The sequence below is a fragment of the Balaenoptera physalus genome (assembly GCF_965194825.1).
Source record: "Balaenoptera physalus genome assembly, chromosome: 11".
In the NCBI taxonomy this organism is placed as follows: Eukaryota; Metazoa; Chordata; class Mammalia; order Artiodactyla; family Balaenopteridae; genus Balaenoptera; species Balaenoptera physalus.
Window position 1 is genome coordinate 110,640,073 of NC_138896.1, and position 17,582 is coordinate 110,657,654.

The window sequence follows — 17,582 nt, forward strand, 5'->3', positions numbered from 1 at the left end:
TACAGTTCCATTCAGTGTTAGGGGATATTATGGGCTCAGCTGTGGCTTCAAAATTCACACGTTGAAGCCCTAACCTCCAGTGTGCCTGTATTTGGAAATAGGGCCTATAAGGAGGCAATAAAGATTAACTAAGGTCATGGAGGGGGGCCCGGCTAGGACTGGTGTCCTAACGAGTAGCCGCGGCCCCGTGATGACCCAGCGAGCGGGTGGCCGTCTACAAGCCAGGAAGAATAGCCTCGCCAGAAACCAACCCTGCAGGCACCTTGATCTGGGAACTTCCAGCCTCCAGAACCGTGAGAAAATAAACTTCTGTTGTTTAAGCTGCTCAGCGCGAGGCGCTTTGTTATGGCACCCTAATCTGACTAAGGCAGGGGATTAATACTTCACAGCAGGCTGATTTTAGGAAAGCTGTGAACCTCAGTTTTCTCGTCTGTAACGTGGGGATAGTATGAGTGCTGCCTCACAGGTTGGAGGACGACAGGAAGGTCCTTGTGAAGCCCTCAGCGCACGAACGAGGAGCCCAGGAGGTGTTTGCTGCTACTAAGTTTATTGTTACCATTAAAGTTCTGACGGGTGAGTCCAGGCACCCGAATGGCCCACTGGGGGATGTTTGGGGCACTAGGAAGGCCTGACCCTGCCTGCACCTTTCCTCACGTCTGTCCTAGATTCCTGCTGTCACTCTGCCACCACGGCATCCACACTTGTTCCCGGCCAGTCCTTCTCTTCCCCAAATGGGCTTCAGTTTGGTGGCAGCAGCCCTGGTGCCACCCCCTTCCCTCCTGCCCTCCATGCCCACCCAGTGTCAGGGCCGGTGGGCAGACCTGCTGGGCAGGGGCCCTGGTGACGGGCTGGCCAAGCCCTGCCTTCCCCCCAAGACTGACCCCGCAAAGTGACTGGAGTTTAGGGCCCTCAGCCTTTTCCCACAATGAGCCCACCTGCCCTGCAGTGCCGCTCAGCTGTGCCTTCAGAGCCCCCGGCCTCCTGCCCACCGGGTCCCACACAGGCTCCCTCTGCACGGCCTCCTTCGGCCTCTGCTTGGGAACTGTTGCCCCCGGGGAGTGTCAGGCACGGGTCCTCGGCCTCCTTCCTTGCGATCACCCGACGCCTCTTAGCCACGTCACTGTGCTATACTAGGGAGGGTATTTTTGCCTCTCACACCCCAGATTCCTCAGGGGACTGTTGGTTCGTCCTTGGATTCCCGCCGGGAAGAGACTTGGAGATGAGCTTGTCTGGGAGGTGGTCCCAGGAAACCCGCTGGGAGAGTCGGGGGTGGGGTGGGGGTGGGGAGTGGGAGGCAGCCGGGGCGCCTGGAGCTCAGTCCTGTCCTGCCGGGGCCTCGGAGATCCCACCCCAAGGCCCTGCCAACTCCTATCCCACCAGGCCTCAAGTGAGGGCTGTTTCCAGGACAACGGAGCCCTGGACCTTCAGGCCAGGTAGGCAGGTGGCTCACGAGGGCAGAGAGACCTCCCGGGAGTCCCTGCAGGTCCCACAGCCGGGCTGCAGGGGGTGCGGGCGGCAGGGCATAAGATTTCCAGGCATGTGCTCTGGGCCCCTGTGCTTTCTGTATGACCCGCGGACCCCCTTTCATGGATGAGGAAACTCCCAAAGGTCAAGGCCACGCCTCGAGAGGCAGAGCCGGGCTTCACACTCTGTTCTAAGGCCAGTCTCTCCATTCCATCGGCCTGTGTCTTTCAAACACACGACAGTGAGTGGGTGAAGGGCCGCACTCTGATTAACCCAGGGCTCCAGGTAAGAGTTCACCGCTCTATGGATGGTCTGGTGTTTGGAACTAAAGTCATAATATGGCATTTCCATGTGAAACAGTAGAACTCCAAGGAATGCAATTTGGTCTCTAATGACGATGAAGTCTTGTCTAGGGCCCTCAGGGATCCCCCCGCGGCTCTCGGATAATCCAGGGCCGGCGCTGCATCCCCAGCCCAGACTGCCCTGCTCAGCAGAGGCCGGCTCTGGGCTTCACTCACACGACCCTCGTGGGCTTCTGTGGGGACATCACGGAGACCCAGGAGCGGAAGGGGCTGCGAGGCCGGGGGCTCGGGCCTCTGTGTGCCCAGCTCAGCGCCCTCCTGCCATGTGCTCGGGAGCTGGGCCTGGGGGGCAGCAGGGAGGAAGAAACGGGCCTGCCCTCCAGGGTGCCCAGCAGTGCTGGGTCAGGGGCGTGGGGCCTCTCGCCCTGCTGGACGGCCTCCGCACGGCAGGGAGCCTGGGGGTCTTCTCCACCCTACGCTGCCGAGGCCCGAGCAGGGAGCCTAAAATGCAGGCACCCGGGTGCACCTTGGAGAAGCTGCTGGCTCTCCCTCCAGGTGGGGCATCAGGAGCGATGGTCCAGCTCCCAGGACCCGGCCGGGCAGGGCCACCAGAGGGAGCAGCCACCGAGAAGGCGCCTCAGGGCCCCGGACCTGCAGGGCCCAAAGTGACGGAGCCACCGCTAAAAATAGTCCTGCACTTTGAAGAGAAGCTGGCAAAGGGAAGAGATCTGGGGTCAGTGAGCGTCTGTCCCCCAACCCGTGAGAGGCACATGTTCCCTCCCCAGCGTCTCCCAAAGGCCATGCCCTGCCTTGGAGTTCGGCCCATAAGAAAGACGTATTTGGTCTTTGTCCACTGTTCCTGGCACAGAGCTCCTAGAACCCTTGGAATCTCCTGGGCTGAGAGGGATGAAGGTGTCTTTCCTTATGTCGATGAGGTGACTCTGGGAAACCACCCAAGGATGGGGCTGGATGCCAGCGGAGCCACCGTGTGATCAGAGGCCTGGAACGTGGGTCCCAGCCCCTGACCTTCCAGGAGGGGAGGGGGGCTGGAGGTGGAATCAGTCACCAGGGGCCCGTGATGTAGCCAATCACGCCCACGTAAGGAATCCTCCATAGAAACCCCGAAGGAGCGGGTTCAGAGAGCGCCCAGGCTGGGAAGGCGTGGAGACTGGGAGAGGAGGGTGGGGTGGGGGGAGGGGCGTGGAAGCTCGGGACCCTTCCCCACACCCTCCCCGGTGCGTCTCTTCCAACGGGCTGCTCCTGAGTCACATCCTCTTATCGTAAGCCTACGATCTAGTAAGTAAAGTGTTCCTCTGAGTTCTGCTCTAGCACGCTGCTCTAGCAAGTTAATCAAACCTGAGGAGGGGGTCGTGGGAACCTCTGATCTACAGCTGGTGGGTCAGAAGCACACGTGACAACCTGGCTTCAACTGGCAACTGGCATCTGAAGTTGGGGGGCGGGCAGACTTGCGGGACTGAGCCCGTAACCTGGGGGATCTGATGCCCTCACAGCTCTAATCTGTTGTGTACTGTGTAGAGACCAGGCACAGATTTACAGGTGAACAGTGTGCATCTTTTTCCTTCTGGCGGTGAGTGACAGCTCAGCTCCATGAATCACCTCACTTGCCACTAACATTAAAGTCTCTGCTGGGAGAGTTTCAGTTTTGCAAGATGAAGAAGTTCTGAAGATGATGCTGGTGACGGTTGCACGGCAACGTGACCATACGTAATGCCACTGACCTGTACACTTGAAAGCGGTTAAGACGGTTAAGTTTTATGTTATGTGTACTTTACCACAATTTTATAATTTTGGAGCCTTTCGTAAACGCACAGGCCCTGATCAGGCCTCACCCACTTTGCAGTTGAGCCCCCTGGTTCTACCGTGAGAGCAATCTGAATTCAGGTTAGTTGCCAGAGCCTGAGCAGAACCCCAGCTCTCCCACCTCTATGTACTGAAGCACATAATATTTTCCTTAAAATCCCTTTCTTTTATTTCTCATCTGTATTACAGTGAGGGCAATATATTAATTTATTTAGATTACGTGTACAGGTGGGTAATGTGACCTGCAAATCATTAGAGGACATAAAAAGGGGGATATAAAAATATTTGTAATATAAAATGAAGATATTGGGATGGGCAGCATTGAGAATATTGACTTGACTTTTTCCCTAGTGGTTATTTTGGATGCTCCAAAAACGTATAGCTGTACTACAGCCCCCTATAGTCTAGCCCTTCCTTCCCTGCCTGAGTCCTATAGTCTAGTCTAACCTGCACTGAAACATTGACTCAGAGATTTCACTTCTTAAAGCTGTCTGTATCAGTTAGCTTTTGCTGCACGAGAAACCACCCTGCCGCTGCAAGGCTGGAAACAGCAGTCTTATTTATCCCACGATTCAGTGGTCAGTGCTGGGGCTGGTCTCCTCGGATCCTCACCCGCGAGTCTGCGGTCAGTTCCCGGCCACTTGGGCGGCTGTGCTCTGGGGCCCAGCGACACTGGGCCCATGTCTCTCACCCTCCACGAGGCTGGTTCGGGCTGGTTCAAGCGCGGAAGCTGTGTGTCTTCTTGAGGCTGAAGCTTGGACCAGGCACAGCATCACATCTGCCACATCCTACTGGTCAAAGCAAGCCACAAGACCTGCCCAATTCAAGGGATGGAGAAGCAACCCCGTTACTTGGTGGAAGCAGCTCCGAAAATCGTGGCCGTTTTTAGGACTCGCCATGTGGGTCCCACCTCATTCCCTCTCCCTGCAGGTCTTTGCTCAAATCCCACTTTATCAGAAGGGCCTTCTTGAGCGCCCCGTATAAAATAGCAGCGCACCACCCACTCTCCCCCCAGACAGCACTCCCCATGCCTTACTGCTGTGGTTTTCTCCAAGCACTTATCACCAGATCATATCTACTATATGAAATAGAAAGCAGACGCCTGGCCGCTCCACGTGTCCCCTCCGTGTCCCCTCGAGCACAGAACCATCTCGTCTCTGGGACCGTGTCCTCTGGAGGGGAGGAGGGGAAGGAGCTTACACAGCATGCCCCCCTCAGCCCCCTGAGCCCCGTGGGACCTCCTCCCTTCGAATGCTCTTTCCTTTATCATGTGGAGCAATCCTGTGACCATGTTTTGATCCTGAACATCCCCACCGGCCCCGATTTTACCACGTCGGAAACATTTTCCTGAATAAATGCAAGGCTTGGCCTCCGGTGAGTTCCATCTCTTCAAGTCCGACCAGCGGAGGGCCCAGAGCGGCAGTGTGAACAGCGGGCAATGCCAGCCCCCCTCCCACCGAGCCCTGTGGCTGGAGCAGGGGTGCCCCCACCCCAGCTGCCCTGCAGGGGTCGTAGTGGATGTGGTTGGACATGTCCTCAGCTCACCTTGCGGAAGGTCCTGAGAACAACTGTCTGAAGCTTACTGCTGTCGATGAAAAGTTAATCAATAGTCAATCTGAGAAAGAAACAGAAAATTTGAGCCAACCTGAGGATTATAACCCGGGAGACGGTTTCTCAGAAAACTCTGAGGCTTGTCCTGAAGAGGTGAGGGGGGAGGGCAGCCTGTGTGTGATTCTGACGAAGGCCTACGTGCAGCCAAGCACACGGCTTGGTAGGAGGTTACTGCTATTCACGAGGGACAGATACCTTAATGGTTTCAGTGCTTTTCTAAGTGCGGGAAGAGGCGAGAATCCAGGTTCATAAAAATTTTCTCCTGAAGATCTCGAACTCGCTGAGGGTCAGTTCTGCCAGTTTTCCCCGAGCACAAAGTGCCTCACCCTGATCTTCGCCCTGAATTCCCTTCAGCGTGTCCTGTAAGTCAGCGACTGTGGTGGTTGATGACTTCACTCTTGTAGGACTGGATGGTGGGCAACATTCTTTATGTCACAGCCCCCTCTTTTTTGTCTTAATTTTGACCAAGGTTTGGGAGGCATTTCATGACCAATTTATCCCATGGCACTAGGAATGCTCATTCCCAGGTCAGGCGAGGATTTCCTTGATGGGCCACTCAATGTGCTGTTACTGGACTGGGCCCTGTTAACAGTAGCCCAAAGCCTCTGGGCCGCCTGTCCTACTAGTCTGTTATGGTCCAGGAAATGGTTCCCTCTTGTAGCTTCTTCCCATATCTAGAGTTACACTATTACAATCACTGATCTTACAGAACTATGTGTTTGACAATTGTTTTAGGTCACCTGGTCATCATTATTTTTATCGGGTTTGGTAATGCAAGAAACAATAATCTTGTAAAATAGGCAGAATACAAGTAATACAGCTAGTGACGTTAATAAGGTCATACGTAAGTATTTGAGCTAAGAACTTCTTTTAGGTGCAGCCCAGTATCTCCCCAGGTCGTCTGACCAGTCTGTTCTGCACCAATCACTATCTTTAAGGGAAATGATATATGGCCTTGTCCGTAAAGTCCACCAAAGATGTCTGCACGTACAAGGTGAGTGGTGGGTCATCGTGACCTCTTAGAGGATAAGGAAAGGAATGTTACCTTCTAAGGAGTTCCATGGCTGTCGCCAGAAGGAGGAAAATGGATTTCTATGGCTGAGCAGATATTTCTGCCATTGGGGAGGTCAGGTTACACCCAATGCAGACGCCCATGCACACTATTGGGGAGGGAGGAGGCCAAAGGGCAGAGAAGAAGTTTATGTTTAATTTTTTCTTGTCTTGCCTTAAAATACGAATTTTATTTCATCACCACCTTGTGTAAAATCGTGTCAGACAGCGGTCATCACATTGTAAAATGTGTTTTAGGAGGACTCGTAAGATGAATTTCGTTCTCTTCTCCAGAAACACAAGCTTGTTTCTGTCGCACAGACACCACGAATTAGGTCACCGATCAGGTTTCCTCCCACTCTCGGCAGCTGGAAAGCCCTGCCTAAACTGTGCTCCAGCTTTAGAAGCGGATAGAGTTTCCCTGCAGGCAGTGTCCGTGCCAACCGCGTTCCTGCTCGTCTTCCTTCCTATTGCACTTCTCTGCCCTGATTCACCCACGCCTATTTTAATTGTATTATTTTTCTAAACTGCCTTGAACCCTTCTGTCAACTCGCTGAGGACAAACGCATTTAAACATTATAAAAAGGGAGGGGCAAGTTCACTGTCTCCATGTAACGGGCTGCTGGCGGGTCCCCTCCGTGACGGTGGGGATTCGGCGTCTTCCCTCCCGTGCTCTCCATGGCCTCCGGGCACCACCCTGACGTATCTGCTTGTTGGGAAAACGCCTACCACCGGGTCCACCGGGCCGCCTCCAGCCCGCCCCAGGGGATGAGGGAGGGGGTGACAGCCTGAGCCCCGACTCCCCTTGCAGGCCGTGCCTCAGGAGGGGCAGCTACCACATCCACTGGAGCTCTGTCCACTTGACTGGGCCCTGTGGCCACTGCCCAGCTGCAAAGGACGCTGGGAATTCTGCGTCCTTCACGCAGCCATGGGCCCGGGTACAATGTGGGAGTTCTATGACTTAGGAAAGAAGGGGATAAAGGGAAAGAAATGGCAGATAACTCAGTCTTATGCTCCTTACTGTGAGATACCAGAAAATACATGTTTTCTCCGCCCCAGCTCCTGGCACAGAGCCCCTGAACCCTTGTAATTTCCTAAATGATAAGAACACTGGGAGCATGTTTTGTTTATTGAGGCGACTCTCGGGGGCTCCTGGTGGGGTTGGTCACCAGAAAGACGAGGCCAGGAGGAGAAGCTTCCGGTTCTCAGCCCTTCTCCCGCCCCCCACCATCCTCCAGAGAGGGGAGAGGGGCCGCGAATGGAGTTAACGATGGATCACGCCTACATGAAGGCTCAAAAAACCCCAGCAGGACAGGGTCCAGGGGCTGAGCACATCCACACCAGGAGGGTGGCACCCCCCAAGTCCACGGGACAGAAGCTCCGGTGCTCAGACCCTCCCAGGCCTCGCCCTACGTACTCTGGCTGTTCATCTGTTTCCTTTACCACATCCTTTAATAAACTGATAAATGTAGGTGTTTCCTGAGTTCCGTGAGCTGCTCTACCAAATGGATTGAACCCAAGGACGGGGTCGTGGGAGCCTCTGCTTTGTAGCCACGTCAGACAGAAGTTGTAGGTAACCTGGGGACCCTGCTTGGGATTGGCACCCGGGGGGCAGTCTTGTGGGCTGAGCCCTCAATCTGTGGGGTCTGACACTACCTCCGGGCAGCAGTGTCAGAATCTGGTTAAATTGCAGGACCCTCATGTGGTGTCACAGAGAATTGCTTGGTGTGGGGACCAGCCCCCCGACATCTAGTGACCAGAAGTGACCTGCTCTGTGTGGAAGTGAAGGAGCCTCACTGGAGAGACAGACCCAGGCGGGAGCGCTGAGTGCTTTTCTTACACGCTTGCCTGCGGCTTCTGGAGGATTCTTGAATCCCTTCTGGAGACAGGATTCAGGACAAAGCCAGGCGCTGCCTCGCACCTGAACCAGAATTCTCAAGTGCAGCTTAGCCGCTCGGCCAGCCAAGCCCTGGGCCACGGGGAGGAAGGTGTTTCCTAGCTCGACCTGGGCGAGGACCGGCTGTGCTCCAGGCCCTGCCTGCTCTTCTGCCCGCGGGGCTGTTTTCAGGGAAGCCAGGCCGACCCCTGGGGACCCTGCAGGCTCTAGCCTGGCGAGGGGGGCAGGAGAGCAGCAGCCGAGGGCCAAGCCGGCTGCAGAGCCCGGACTCTGCTGTGGACGCCCTGGCCCTGGGGTCGGGGGTGTTGGGGGCGAAACAACGGGGACCCAGCAAAGGGGCACGAGTGGGAGGGTCACTCCAGTTAGGAGGTAATAAGGCAGGTCCACGTCCCCTCAGACAGGGCCGGTCCCCTCCACCGTGGGTCCTCACGAATGGCCCCAGGCAGGGGACAGAGTCCAGAGATGAAACACATTTCTCCCCTCTGTGGGCAATGAGACTGGAGACCCGGCACCAGGTTGGGGGGCTGGCCCTGCCTTGGGCAGGCAGGTGGGCATCGGGCGGGGTCTGGCTCCGGGGCTGCATTGCCCCTCGAGGCGGGGTTGCTGGTTCTTCCTGACCCCTAAGAAGGTCTGGGGAGAAGGGCCGCCTCACGCTCGGGATGGAGAGGACACAGGGAGAGGCTGCCCCAAGGCGGGGCGGGGGTAGGGAGGGGCTGTGCAGGCAGTGTCTAGTTAGCACAAGGGACCCCTCCTCACGGCTCCTCCTGTCACTCCCTGGGGGGTCGGGACGCTGAGGGCGGGATGGACGAAGAGCAAGGCCGCATGGTGGGGGGACAGGAGAAGTGGGGCGGCCGCTGGGCCCCGGGAGACGCAGAAGACACAGGCAGGGCGAAGGGAGAGCACGCCCATCGGGACCAGCAGCCTGGGGCCCGAGCCAAGCCGGCCGCCCCCGCGGGGCCCTGGACAGGTCTGCTCGGCCTGGGGGGAGGGCCCGGCTGCTTGCTGGGGAGGCGTCCGCGGCCCAGCCTGCTTCCTCCCTGGCGTCTCCCGGGGTCACCCCAACAGACGTGCGTCCTGACTTCGTCTCAGCACCCGGTTTCTGAGGCGGGAGCCGACACCCTGCGCAGGAGGGCGCCTGGCTCTCCCGAGCCCGGCCAGCTGGCCCGAGAGCAGGACTCGCACGGAGGGCCTGGGCACACAGACGGGCCGGGACGCAGGGCGCCAGCCAGAACCTTTATTCGCACGGGGCCACTTTCTGCCCGAGCCGACGGCCGCGCTGACGGGACAGGATGGGGGTCCCAGACAGGGACAGGGGTGCAGGCAGGAGGCTTCCACCACATTCAGGGAGGGGCTGTGCACTGCGGGGGGCGAGCCCGCAGCCGGGGACACATCCTGAGGCCCTCCTCAGTACTCGAAGGTAACTGTTTTGACCCGCAGGTACTCATTCAGAGCCGCCTCTCCTGCAAGACACCGTGAGCCCGGGGGCAACGTCATGGTCCCGGCGGCGCTGTGGTCTCATGACCCCGCACCCCCGGAGTCATCTCCCGGATCCCCATCACCTCATGACCCCGTTGGCCCCGTAGCTGAGAAGAGCATGTTGCCCCCCGGCAAGCTTGACCTCAGGGTTGATCCCGACTGGACCTAACCCCCAGCTTCTGGCTTCCACAGTGGCAGGATGCGGGGAGTGGGACCCACCCTACATTACAGAGCAGCCAGGGGAAGAGGGGTGCCGGGCAGAAGTCCACTTCCCTGGGCAGGCAGGCCTGGTGACACCGTCTCTACACTGGGACTCACGTCACCACATCGGGCACGCCCGGCCCCCACGGGTTCCGCTGTCTGAAGCCTGAGCCCTGACTGCGGTCCCAGGCCCCGCAATCCGGCCGTTGCCTGCCTCCCTGGCCTCCTCCCCACCCCTGGGCCCACTCCAGCACTCGGCCTCTCTCTGCAGCTCCAAGACCAAAGCTGGTTCCCTCAGGACCCGCTGTCCCCTCTGGCAGGAATGTGCGAACCTGGGCCTTCACGGCAGCTCCTCCAGCCACTCAGGTCTCAGCCCAGGGGAGACCTCCTCAGGGAGGCCCACCTGGCCCCCAGCTAAAGCCACCCTCCAGCCTCCTGTTCAGATCGCTCTGTCTGGCCGGCTTCCAGCCCCATTTATCACCGATCCCCTCCCAGCAAGAAGTGAGCAGCCATCTCGTCAGCTCCACCCCTGGCCCCTGGGGCTGAGCGGCCTCTAACCGATGTTTGTTGAACGAATAAATGAAAGCGGGCACGATTAGGTTACCCAGGTCTTTGCCAAATCCCGACTGCTTGAACCCTCCGAAGGGAGCGGCCACGTCGGTCTTGTTGTACGTGTTGACGAACACGGTGCCCGCCTCTAGCTTGTCGCTGACGTACAGGGCCTTGCTGATGTCCCTGGTGAAGACGCCAGAGGCCAGGCCGAACTCTGTGGCGTTGGCCCGAGACAGCACCGCGTCCACGTCGCTGCAGGGAAAAGCCAGGAGGGCCTCCGTGAGGAGGGCAAGGGTCTAGCCCTGGACGTGGGACCCAGACAGACCTGCGTCCCCCGCCCCAGAGGGGAGCCCGACACGGCGCAGGGCACAGACCGGTCAGCCCCATTGACCAAACCGCAGATTCACAAGCGAAATAAACAATGGCTGCTATTCCGGCCACTGAGGTTTGGCTGGTTCACGACGCAGCCGTGGTGCTCAGGGCTGAACCCGGCACGCCGTGGAGACGCCCAGAGAGACGCGGAGGACACTCCTGGTGGGCCCGGCCGCCCTGCGATCCCCTGGGGTCTCCACCCCCGCGGCTGCGAGGGGTCTGCGGGGGCCGGGCTGCGTCCACAGCCCCCACCCGCCTGAGCTCCCCTCCCGGCCCCGCGGCTCACACGAAGACCCCAGTAACAAGGGCAAGAATCAGGGCTGTCATGACCCATAAGCGGGCTCCCTACCCGTCAGCAAACCGAGAGATGATCATGACGGGCCCGAAGGACTCCTCCTGGGCTATGAACATGTGGTCCTCCACGCCCGTGAAGACGGTCGGCTCGAAGAAGAAACCTGCGGTGGAGACAGAGGAGTTTGTGACCCTGTGGGCACGAGTCCTGCCCTCACAGCCTTTCGGCTAAGTGCTCTAAGGACAGTGACGTGACGCTGGGAGCTGGTGTGTCCACCACCAGGGCTGCAGCTTGCAGCCGGACAAAACCCAGGTTTTTCCAGTGACGTTTAGTCTGAAAGCACATCTGGATCCTTCGGCTAGCGCAGCCTCCGGAAGGCCCTCCATCGGCCCCGTGGAGGGGGGCTTGGACTGTGGTCCTGGTGGACAGGCCCTCCAGCCTCCCTATCCTTCCTGGCCCTGCGGGGTGGGCGCCGCCTGCCTGGGGATAGGGGCCGGTGCTCTCAGCCAGACACACCTTCTCCCATCCCGACTGCAGCCCCACAGGCCCTGGCTGCCCCACAAAACCACTTCTGGTGGCAGAAAGGCAACCTCTGACTACTTCTCCTCTGGACATAGAGCTGCGGTCCCTGAGACCTGCTGGACTAAGGTTTAGTTTGGCCTGATTTAGGGAAAACCAAGAGACTTGAAATTTTCTACCTCTAGTGTTGAGAAGAACAAAAAAAGAGTTTATCTTTAATAAAATATTCCATATTTTTATAAATTTATCAATTATATTTTATCAGTAATTACAATTTCTAAAGCATGAGTCATGTATGAACACATGTTGACCCCTGGGGTGTGGCCTGTATTCACCCTGTCTGCAAAGGAAATGTGCCCCCAGGTGCCGGAGCTCCGCGGTGGCCAGTCTCTGCCCACACCCCCGTCCCCCCGCGCGCCGGGCCCCGGGGAGGAGGGCTGCACGCCCGGGACCCCTCACCCTCTGGCCTCCGGGTGGGTGGGCCACTGGGAGGAGCCTGTGTTCACAGCACTGTCCCCCACGGCGTCCCAGGAATTCTGCTCCCTGCCCTTGCCCCTCAGGCCAGGGGCCGGTGGGCAGCGGTCCCCACGGCTCCTGGGTGCTGCAGCCCTAGCTGCTCTGCAAAGGTGCCTTCACGTCACGTCAGCCCCAGACTCTGGCTTCGCGGAAGCCCACGTTTGTGGGGGCAGGGAAGAGGGCAAGCAGATAGCGGTGGCGCAGTGGCTACAAAAGCTCTGTGCAGGCAGGAGGTGCCCAGGGACGCCGAGACCTGTGGGAGCACCGCGGCCTGAGCCCGAGGTCACCTGAGAGATGAGGTGACCAGGCGGGGACGCTCAGGAGGCATCCGCTAAGCAGAGGGGCAGCCAGCCCAGCGAGCAGGCGGATGCCAGGCGTGTTCGGAGGGAGAGTTACGGCTGCAGGCTAGACACAGGCGGGGAGGCACGCTGGGGTGAGCTTGCCTCTGCGGAGCGCTCACCGTGGGAGGGTTTCGGCACGGGGGACACACAGCCCGACGCGGCAGCCGCCTAAGCGCATGACTGGGGGCTCAGCAGGCCCCCACGACCCCCGTGACGGTCCAGACTCAGGGCAGAGTCGGCACGATGGTGGCGGGGAACATCTCCAGGTTTGAGAGAATCGGGCAGTTAATTAAGAGCTGGGGTCAAGAAAGAGAGGGGCCTGGAATCCGTTCCCTCCTTCCCTCCTTCACGCCATCGAGCAGACAGGCTAGCGTGAGACTCGGTGCCGGCACCAAGGGTTGGATGGTGAGGGTGTAGGAAACAGACGTGTGCCTGGCAGGGGGCGCAGGTGGCCCGAGGGGAAGCAGCCCAGATCGCCCGACCCTGCTGCTCCGGCTCCTCGGGCTCGGTGACTGGATTGCACCGAAGAATCTAGAGGGGCAGGGGCGTGTCTGGGGTCAGGTCGGGGCTGGGGATGCTGTGATGAGGTGCACTTGGTACCACTGAGACTGAGGGGCCTGGGTGACGTGCAAGCGGAGGGGTCCAGGGGTCAGGGGTCTGGGTGAGGAGACAAGTCCTGGGAGGGTCTGAGCCGCTGCAGGGCGAGGGACCCTCCAGGGAAAGTGTCCAAGCTCAGGACAGACCTGGGGCTATCCCTACATTCAAGGGACAGGTGGAGAGGGGGTTTCCGGCCAAGAGTGGCCACGGAGGAGTGATGGCCAAAGATAGGAAAACCATGAAATCCAGCCCCACGGATCCATGGGAGGAAAGAGTTTCAAGGATGCGGAGATGCTTGGGCAACCAGGGCCACTCCAACAGAGATTCCACCAGCTCCAGGGCCTCATCTTACCAGCCCCACACCTGACCTGGCAGGTGTCCAAATAGCCAAGGTGCCCCCCATCCCCGAGGCCCCGGATGGGGGCTGGAGCCTAGGAGCCTGGCCCTCCGACGCCTGCCCCGGAGGCCACGCCACCCGCCGTCCTGGCTTGCCCACGTGGCCAGGAGGGCTGACTGACCTGGCCGGGGGACTTGGTTCCCACCACAGACCAGCGTGGCCCCTTCCTTCACGCCGCGCTGGCAATACTCCACCAGCTTCTGCAGGTGGGCCTCGTGGTTCTGTGGCCCGTGGGTGGTGTCCCGGTTGAGGGGGCTGCCGATCTTCATCTTCCCCACCTCCTCCACCTGCAAAGGTCCTCCCCGTCAGGGTCGCCTGGGGGCCGTGGTTTCTGACCAGTCGCCGGCTGACCCGCCTCCCACGTATGCCTTTTCAGAGACCAGCCGCTGGCCCCTGAACAAAGTCCACACGCAGGGCTCTGACTCCTGGGACCACATTCTGGTTCCAAACCTGCCTTCCAGGCTGAAGCCCCCAATGCACCCTCCGTGCAAGGAGACCTGGGCCTGGTGCTGGGGGCTGGGATGATGCAGACGTGCAGGCAGGTGGGAGTGAGGGGGGGCCGCGGGGGCAGCACAGGGCGCTCCTGCACCCGACCTCCCAGACGGAGGAGCTGCAGGCCACGGGGGGAGGCAAACAAGACAACGACGCCCTGTGACAAGGTGGGCAGACGGGGCGGCGTGCAAGGGCTGCACCTGGACTCCCCCCTGCCCGGCCCCATGTCTGCCCGCCCGGGCTGCACCGGGAGGGCCCCGCCCGAACACGGGCCCTGCTGCTCATGTCAGGGGAGCTGCAGGGCTGCCGTTTCTTGCCGAAATAATAAAAACCAGGGAAGACTTGTCAGAGCGCCCCCGACCAGCTGGATGGTGCCTGGCCCGGCCCTGGCTCTGCCCGCCAAGGCCCTGTACCCAGTGAGTGGGCAGTGCCCAGGCCCTGCGGCACAACTTACCACCCTCTGCACAAACTGGTCGTGAACCGAGTCCTCTACAAAGAGCCGGCCGGCGGCGATGCAGTTCTCGCCTTTGTTGAAGAAGACAGAGCTCATTCCCTTCGCAGAAGAGGTGACAGGGCTGGGTTACAACCCCCGGGCGCCAGCCCCCAGCCTCCACTGGGCCCCGGCGCCCCCTGATCGGGAAGGGGAAGAAGGCAGGTGTCCTGACCTCCTGCGGCCGCCCAGGCTCGCGGGCACTGGGCACCATCCCCAGAGAGGAGAGGCCACAGGGGAACAAGCGGGAAGTGAGGCCGCTGGGGGACCAGGCCAGCGAGGGGAGCACGAAGCGCGTGCAGTGGGGGAGCCTGGACACCCCGCAGGCTGGGCGGGCTCCGGGAGCTGAGCCTGGAGGCGGGGTCTGCGCCCTGCAGCAGGCGGCAGGGGTGGGCCTCTCGGGAGGGATGGTGCCTGCCCAGGCCCAAGTCCCGGATAAACGTCCTCCGAGGCCCCAGGGCGCCTGCTCTTTGGACCTGGGGAGCCGGGGGTGCAGGGTGGGGGTGGCAGGGAGGGAGAGCCAGTCAGGCTCGGCTCTCCTGGAAGCAGCTGGGACGGCACTGCCCAGAGACACAGACAGGCTTCTGGCCTGGCAACATTGGCCTCTGCTCGGCCGCCAAGACCCTGGGGCCGACAGTCCCTCGGTCTCCCCTCTAATGAGGCTGAACCCCTTCCACGCGGTGCTGGGCTCACATCCTCCTCCGGGGCACAGCAGCACTTGGATGGGGTGGGGGGTGTCTGGGCACCTGGCTGAGTGTGGCCTGACCGGCTTGCTCCCACTGGTGTGCAGAGGTGTGATGACGACAGTGACAATGTCAGGACAACTGACCCACCTGCCACGTGGTCCACACCCTTCAGACGTAACAGCTGAATCCCGTATTCCCATCCTCCCCATCGTCCCGGTGAGAGCGCAAGGCCCAGAAAGGCTAAGTGACTTGCCCGACGCTGCCCAGCGAGTCCATGGCGGCGCTGGGCAAGTGTGGGCAAGCCACAGCAGGGGTGGCCGCTGCCAGCAGGGTCCCGCCCAAGTGCCCAGGGTTCTGCTTGCTCCTCAGTGGGACAGGAAACTTGGCCGTGCTGATTTCAGAACAGACGGAACCCTGGCTCACGTTTCCCCATCCTTGAAGCTGACTGCAGTTACCCCTGCAGTTGTGAAACTTCTTGGGGGTCTGTTCTGTAGGTACATGCCACTCCTTGTCCCCAAGGCCCCTTCCTTCCTTCTCTGCGGTCCAGGCTGACTGTGCGTCTGCCCGTGGACCCTGAGCCCCGGCCCCCGCCCCCCACGGCCCTTACCATCTGCACAGCCTTGCGGAGGTCGCAGTCAGCAAAGATGATGAGGGGAGACTTCCCGCCCAGCTCCAGGGAGACCTTCTTCACGTTGCTCACGGCACAGCTGAAGGGAACAGACAGTTGGCTAGCTGGGTCCCCGGAGCCCGGGACACGGGGTGGCGGGGGGAGCGCCAGGTGAGGGACGAGCGAAGCTCCAGAGCACGCTTCACTCAAAAGGACGGTGGAGGGTACGGGCTGGGGGGAGCCCCGTGTGACCCAGGCCGCGCCTTCTCCTGTCACTCTCGCCTCGTCCCCCTGCTTCCCCTGGCTCCCTGCCGCCTTCCCAGCCCAGCAGCCCAGCCCAGCCGTGCCCCAGGCCTTGCTCTCACGGGCGCCCCCGCACCCCTCCCCTCGCAGACGGTCCTCCAGCTCAGCCTCGCTGTCTCAGGCCTGACCCCAAGAGGAGGCCACGCAGAGCCACTGCGATGGGCGCCCGTGTGGTGCCCGTTCAAGAAAGGGGACATGGCCCCCACCTCAGGGCTGAGGGGTACAGAGAGGCCTATGGGAGCCAGGGCGGGGGCAGGGCTGCAGCTTTAATCCCCATGGAGATGCCCCGCCACAGCTGGACCGTCCTGGGAAGTCCCATGCAGGACCCTTGGAGCACAGCAGTCGTGGCGGTCAGGTGTCCTCAGAGGAAGGGCTTGGAGACCCTGCAGGTCAGAATGCTCAGCAGCCCCCAGCTCCTCTCCCTTTGCACCTGTCACTCTAAGTGCAGACGTCTGCCCAGACCTCACCCCAGAAATTCAGCTGCGCTGGGGGGGTTCAGGCACCCTGCGAGGCCTGGGGCAGCCAGAGCTGCAGCTGCTGCCCTGGGGTCCGGCCCCATCGACCTCTCCAAGCTCGGCAGCAGCACGGACCAGAACCACCGACATGCAAACTCCCTTCACGGGACTGGGGGAGACAGGCCTGGAAGGGTCAGAGCGCGGCCCACGTCGCGTCACAAATCAGCGACACGACCCAGCGGGTTCGAGGCCGAAGTCCAAGCACCAAGCCGGGAGCGGGCCCTCGGCCAGCGCTGGTCAGCAGGAGAGGGCAAACGCCTCCCATACCAGCCGCAGGACATGGTAATTTTTGTTTAGTGGCCACGTTAAAAGCAAGCTCAAAAGAAATCAGTGAAATTAACTCTATGTAATTTAACCCCATTAACAATAATAATGTCATTTCAACTGGTAACCTATATAGAAATTGCCGCGATGCTCTACTTTGTGCTAAGTTTCCGAGATCCGTGTCCCTCGCGCTCACAGCTCATCTCAATCCCGAGCAGCTCCATCCCCAGCAGCCGCGCTTGCTCGCAGTGACGCCCCGCCCCTCGCTGGTCCCGCCCCTCGCTGGTCCCGCCCCGCTGCACCGGCCTGACCGAGGGCTTGTCAGACTCATGGAACCAGGGTCTGCAGCGGCCCTATCCTGTGACAGCCACAGGCTCGGGCTCGCGCACAGCACTTTCCACTTCACACCAGAGGCCATCGGTCCCACAGTGCTGGCCCCTCCACTCACTCCAACCGCCTACCTTTTCATGATATGCTTCCCCACCTCGGTGGAGCCCGTGAACGCGATTTTCCGCACGTCGGGGTGGTCCGAGAGTCTCTGGCCGACCACTGAGCCTGGGGGAGGGAGGAGTGGGCGGCGGATAAGGATGGCCACGGTGCCAGGGCGAGGCAGGGGTCCGGCCACCCTCCTCCACCCCGCCCACCCATGGCCAGAGCTGGGGCCCCACGTGCCAGGGCCTCAGCACCCTGGGCTCACCACACCTTGGTCCCTGGTGTGGGCGGAACTGTCTCCCCAAATTCACATGCTGCAGTCCTGACCCCTGACCTCAGATGTGACTGTACTGGATGTAGAGTCTTTAAAGGAGTGATTGAATTA

The 17,582-nt window shown here is 60.3% G+C and overlaps 1 protein-coding gene and 1 long non-coding RNA gene across 2 annotated transcripts in view; both read right to left on the reverse strand.

Moving 5' to 3' along the window:
* Nucleotides 1–1,456: 1,456 nt before the first annotated feature.
* LOC309638676 lies at nt 1,457–6,257 on the reverse strand. Its single transcript, XR_014251237.1, has 3 exons — nt 6,244–6,257; nt 5,133–5,202; nt 1,457–4,759 (listed from the first exon to the last, which is right to left on the reverse strand). It is a non-coding gene; the product is annotated as an uncharacterized lncRNA (long non-coding RNA).
* Nucleotides 6,258–9,365: 3,108 nt separating this feature from the next.
* Nucleotides 9,366–17,582, reverse strand: part of ALDH1L1 (aldehyde dehydrogenase 1 family member L1) — a 46,940-nt gene continuing 38,723 nt past the window's right edge. The window contains exons 17-23 of the mRNA XM_082414910.1: nt 17,227–17,320; nt 15,684–15,783; nt 14,355–14,453; nt 13,530–13,695; nt 11,096–11,201; nt 10,427–10,626; nt 9,366–9,605 (exon numbers count right to left, since the gene is read on the reverse strand). Of these exons, the coding sequence (XP_082271036.1) occupies nt 9,550–9,605; nt 10,427–10,626; nt 11,096–11,201; nt 13,530–13,695; nt 14,355–14,453; nt 15,684–15,783; nt 17,227–17,320 (821 nt within the window). The 3' untranslated portion in view covers nt 9,366–9,549. The remainder of the gene's footprint in view (nt 9,606–10,426; nt 10,627–11,095; nt 11,202–13,529; nt 13,696–14,354; nt 14,454–15,683; nt 15,784–17,226; nt 17,321–17,582) is intronic.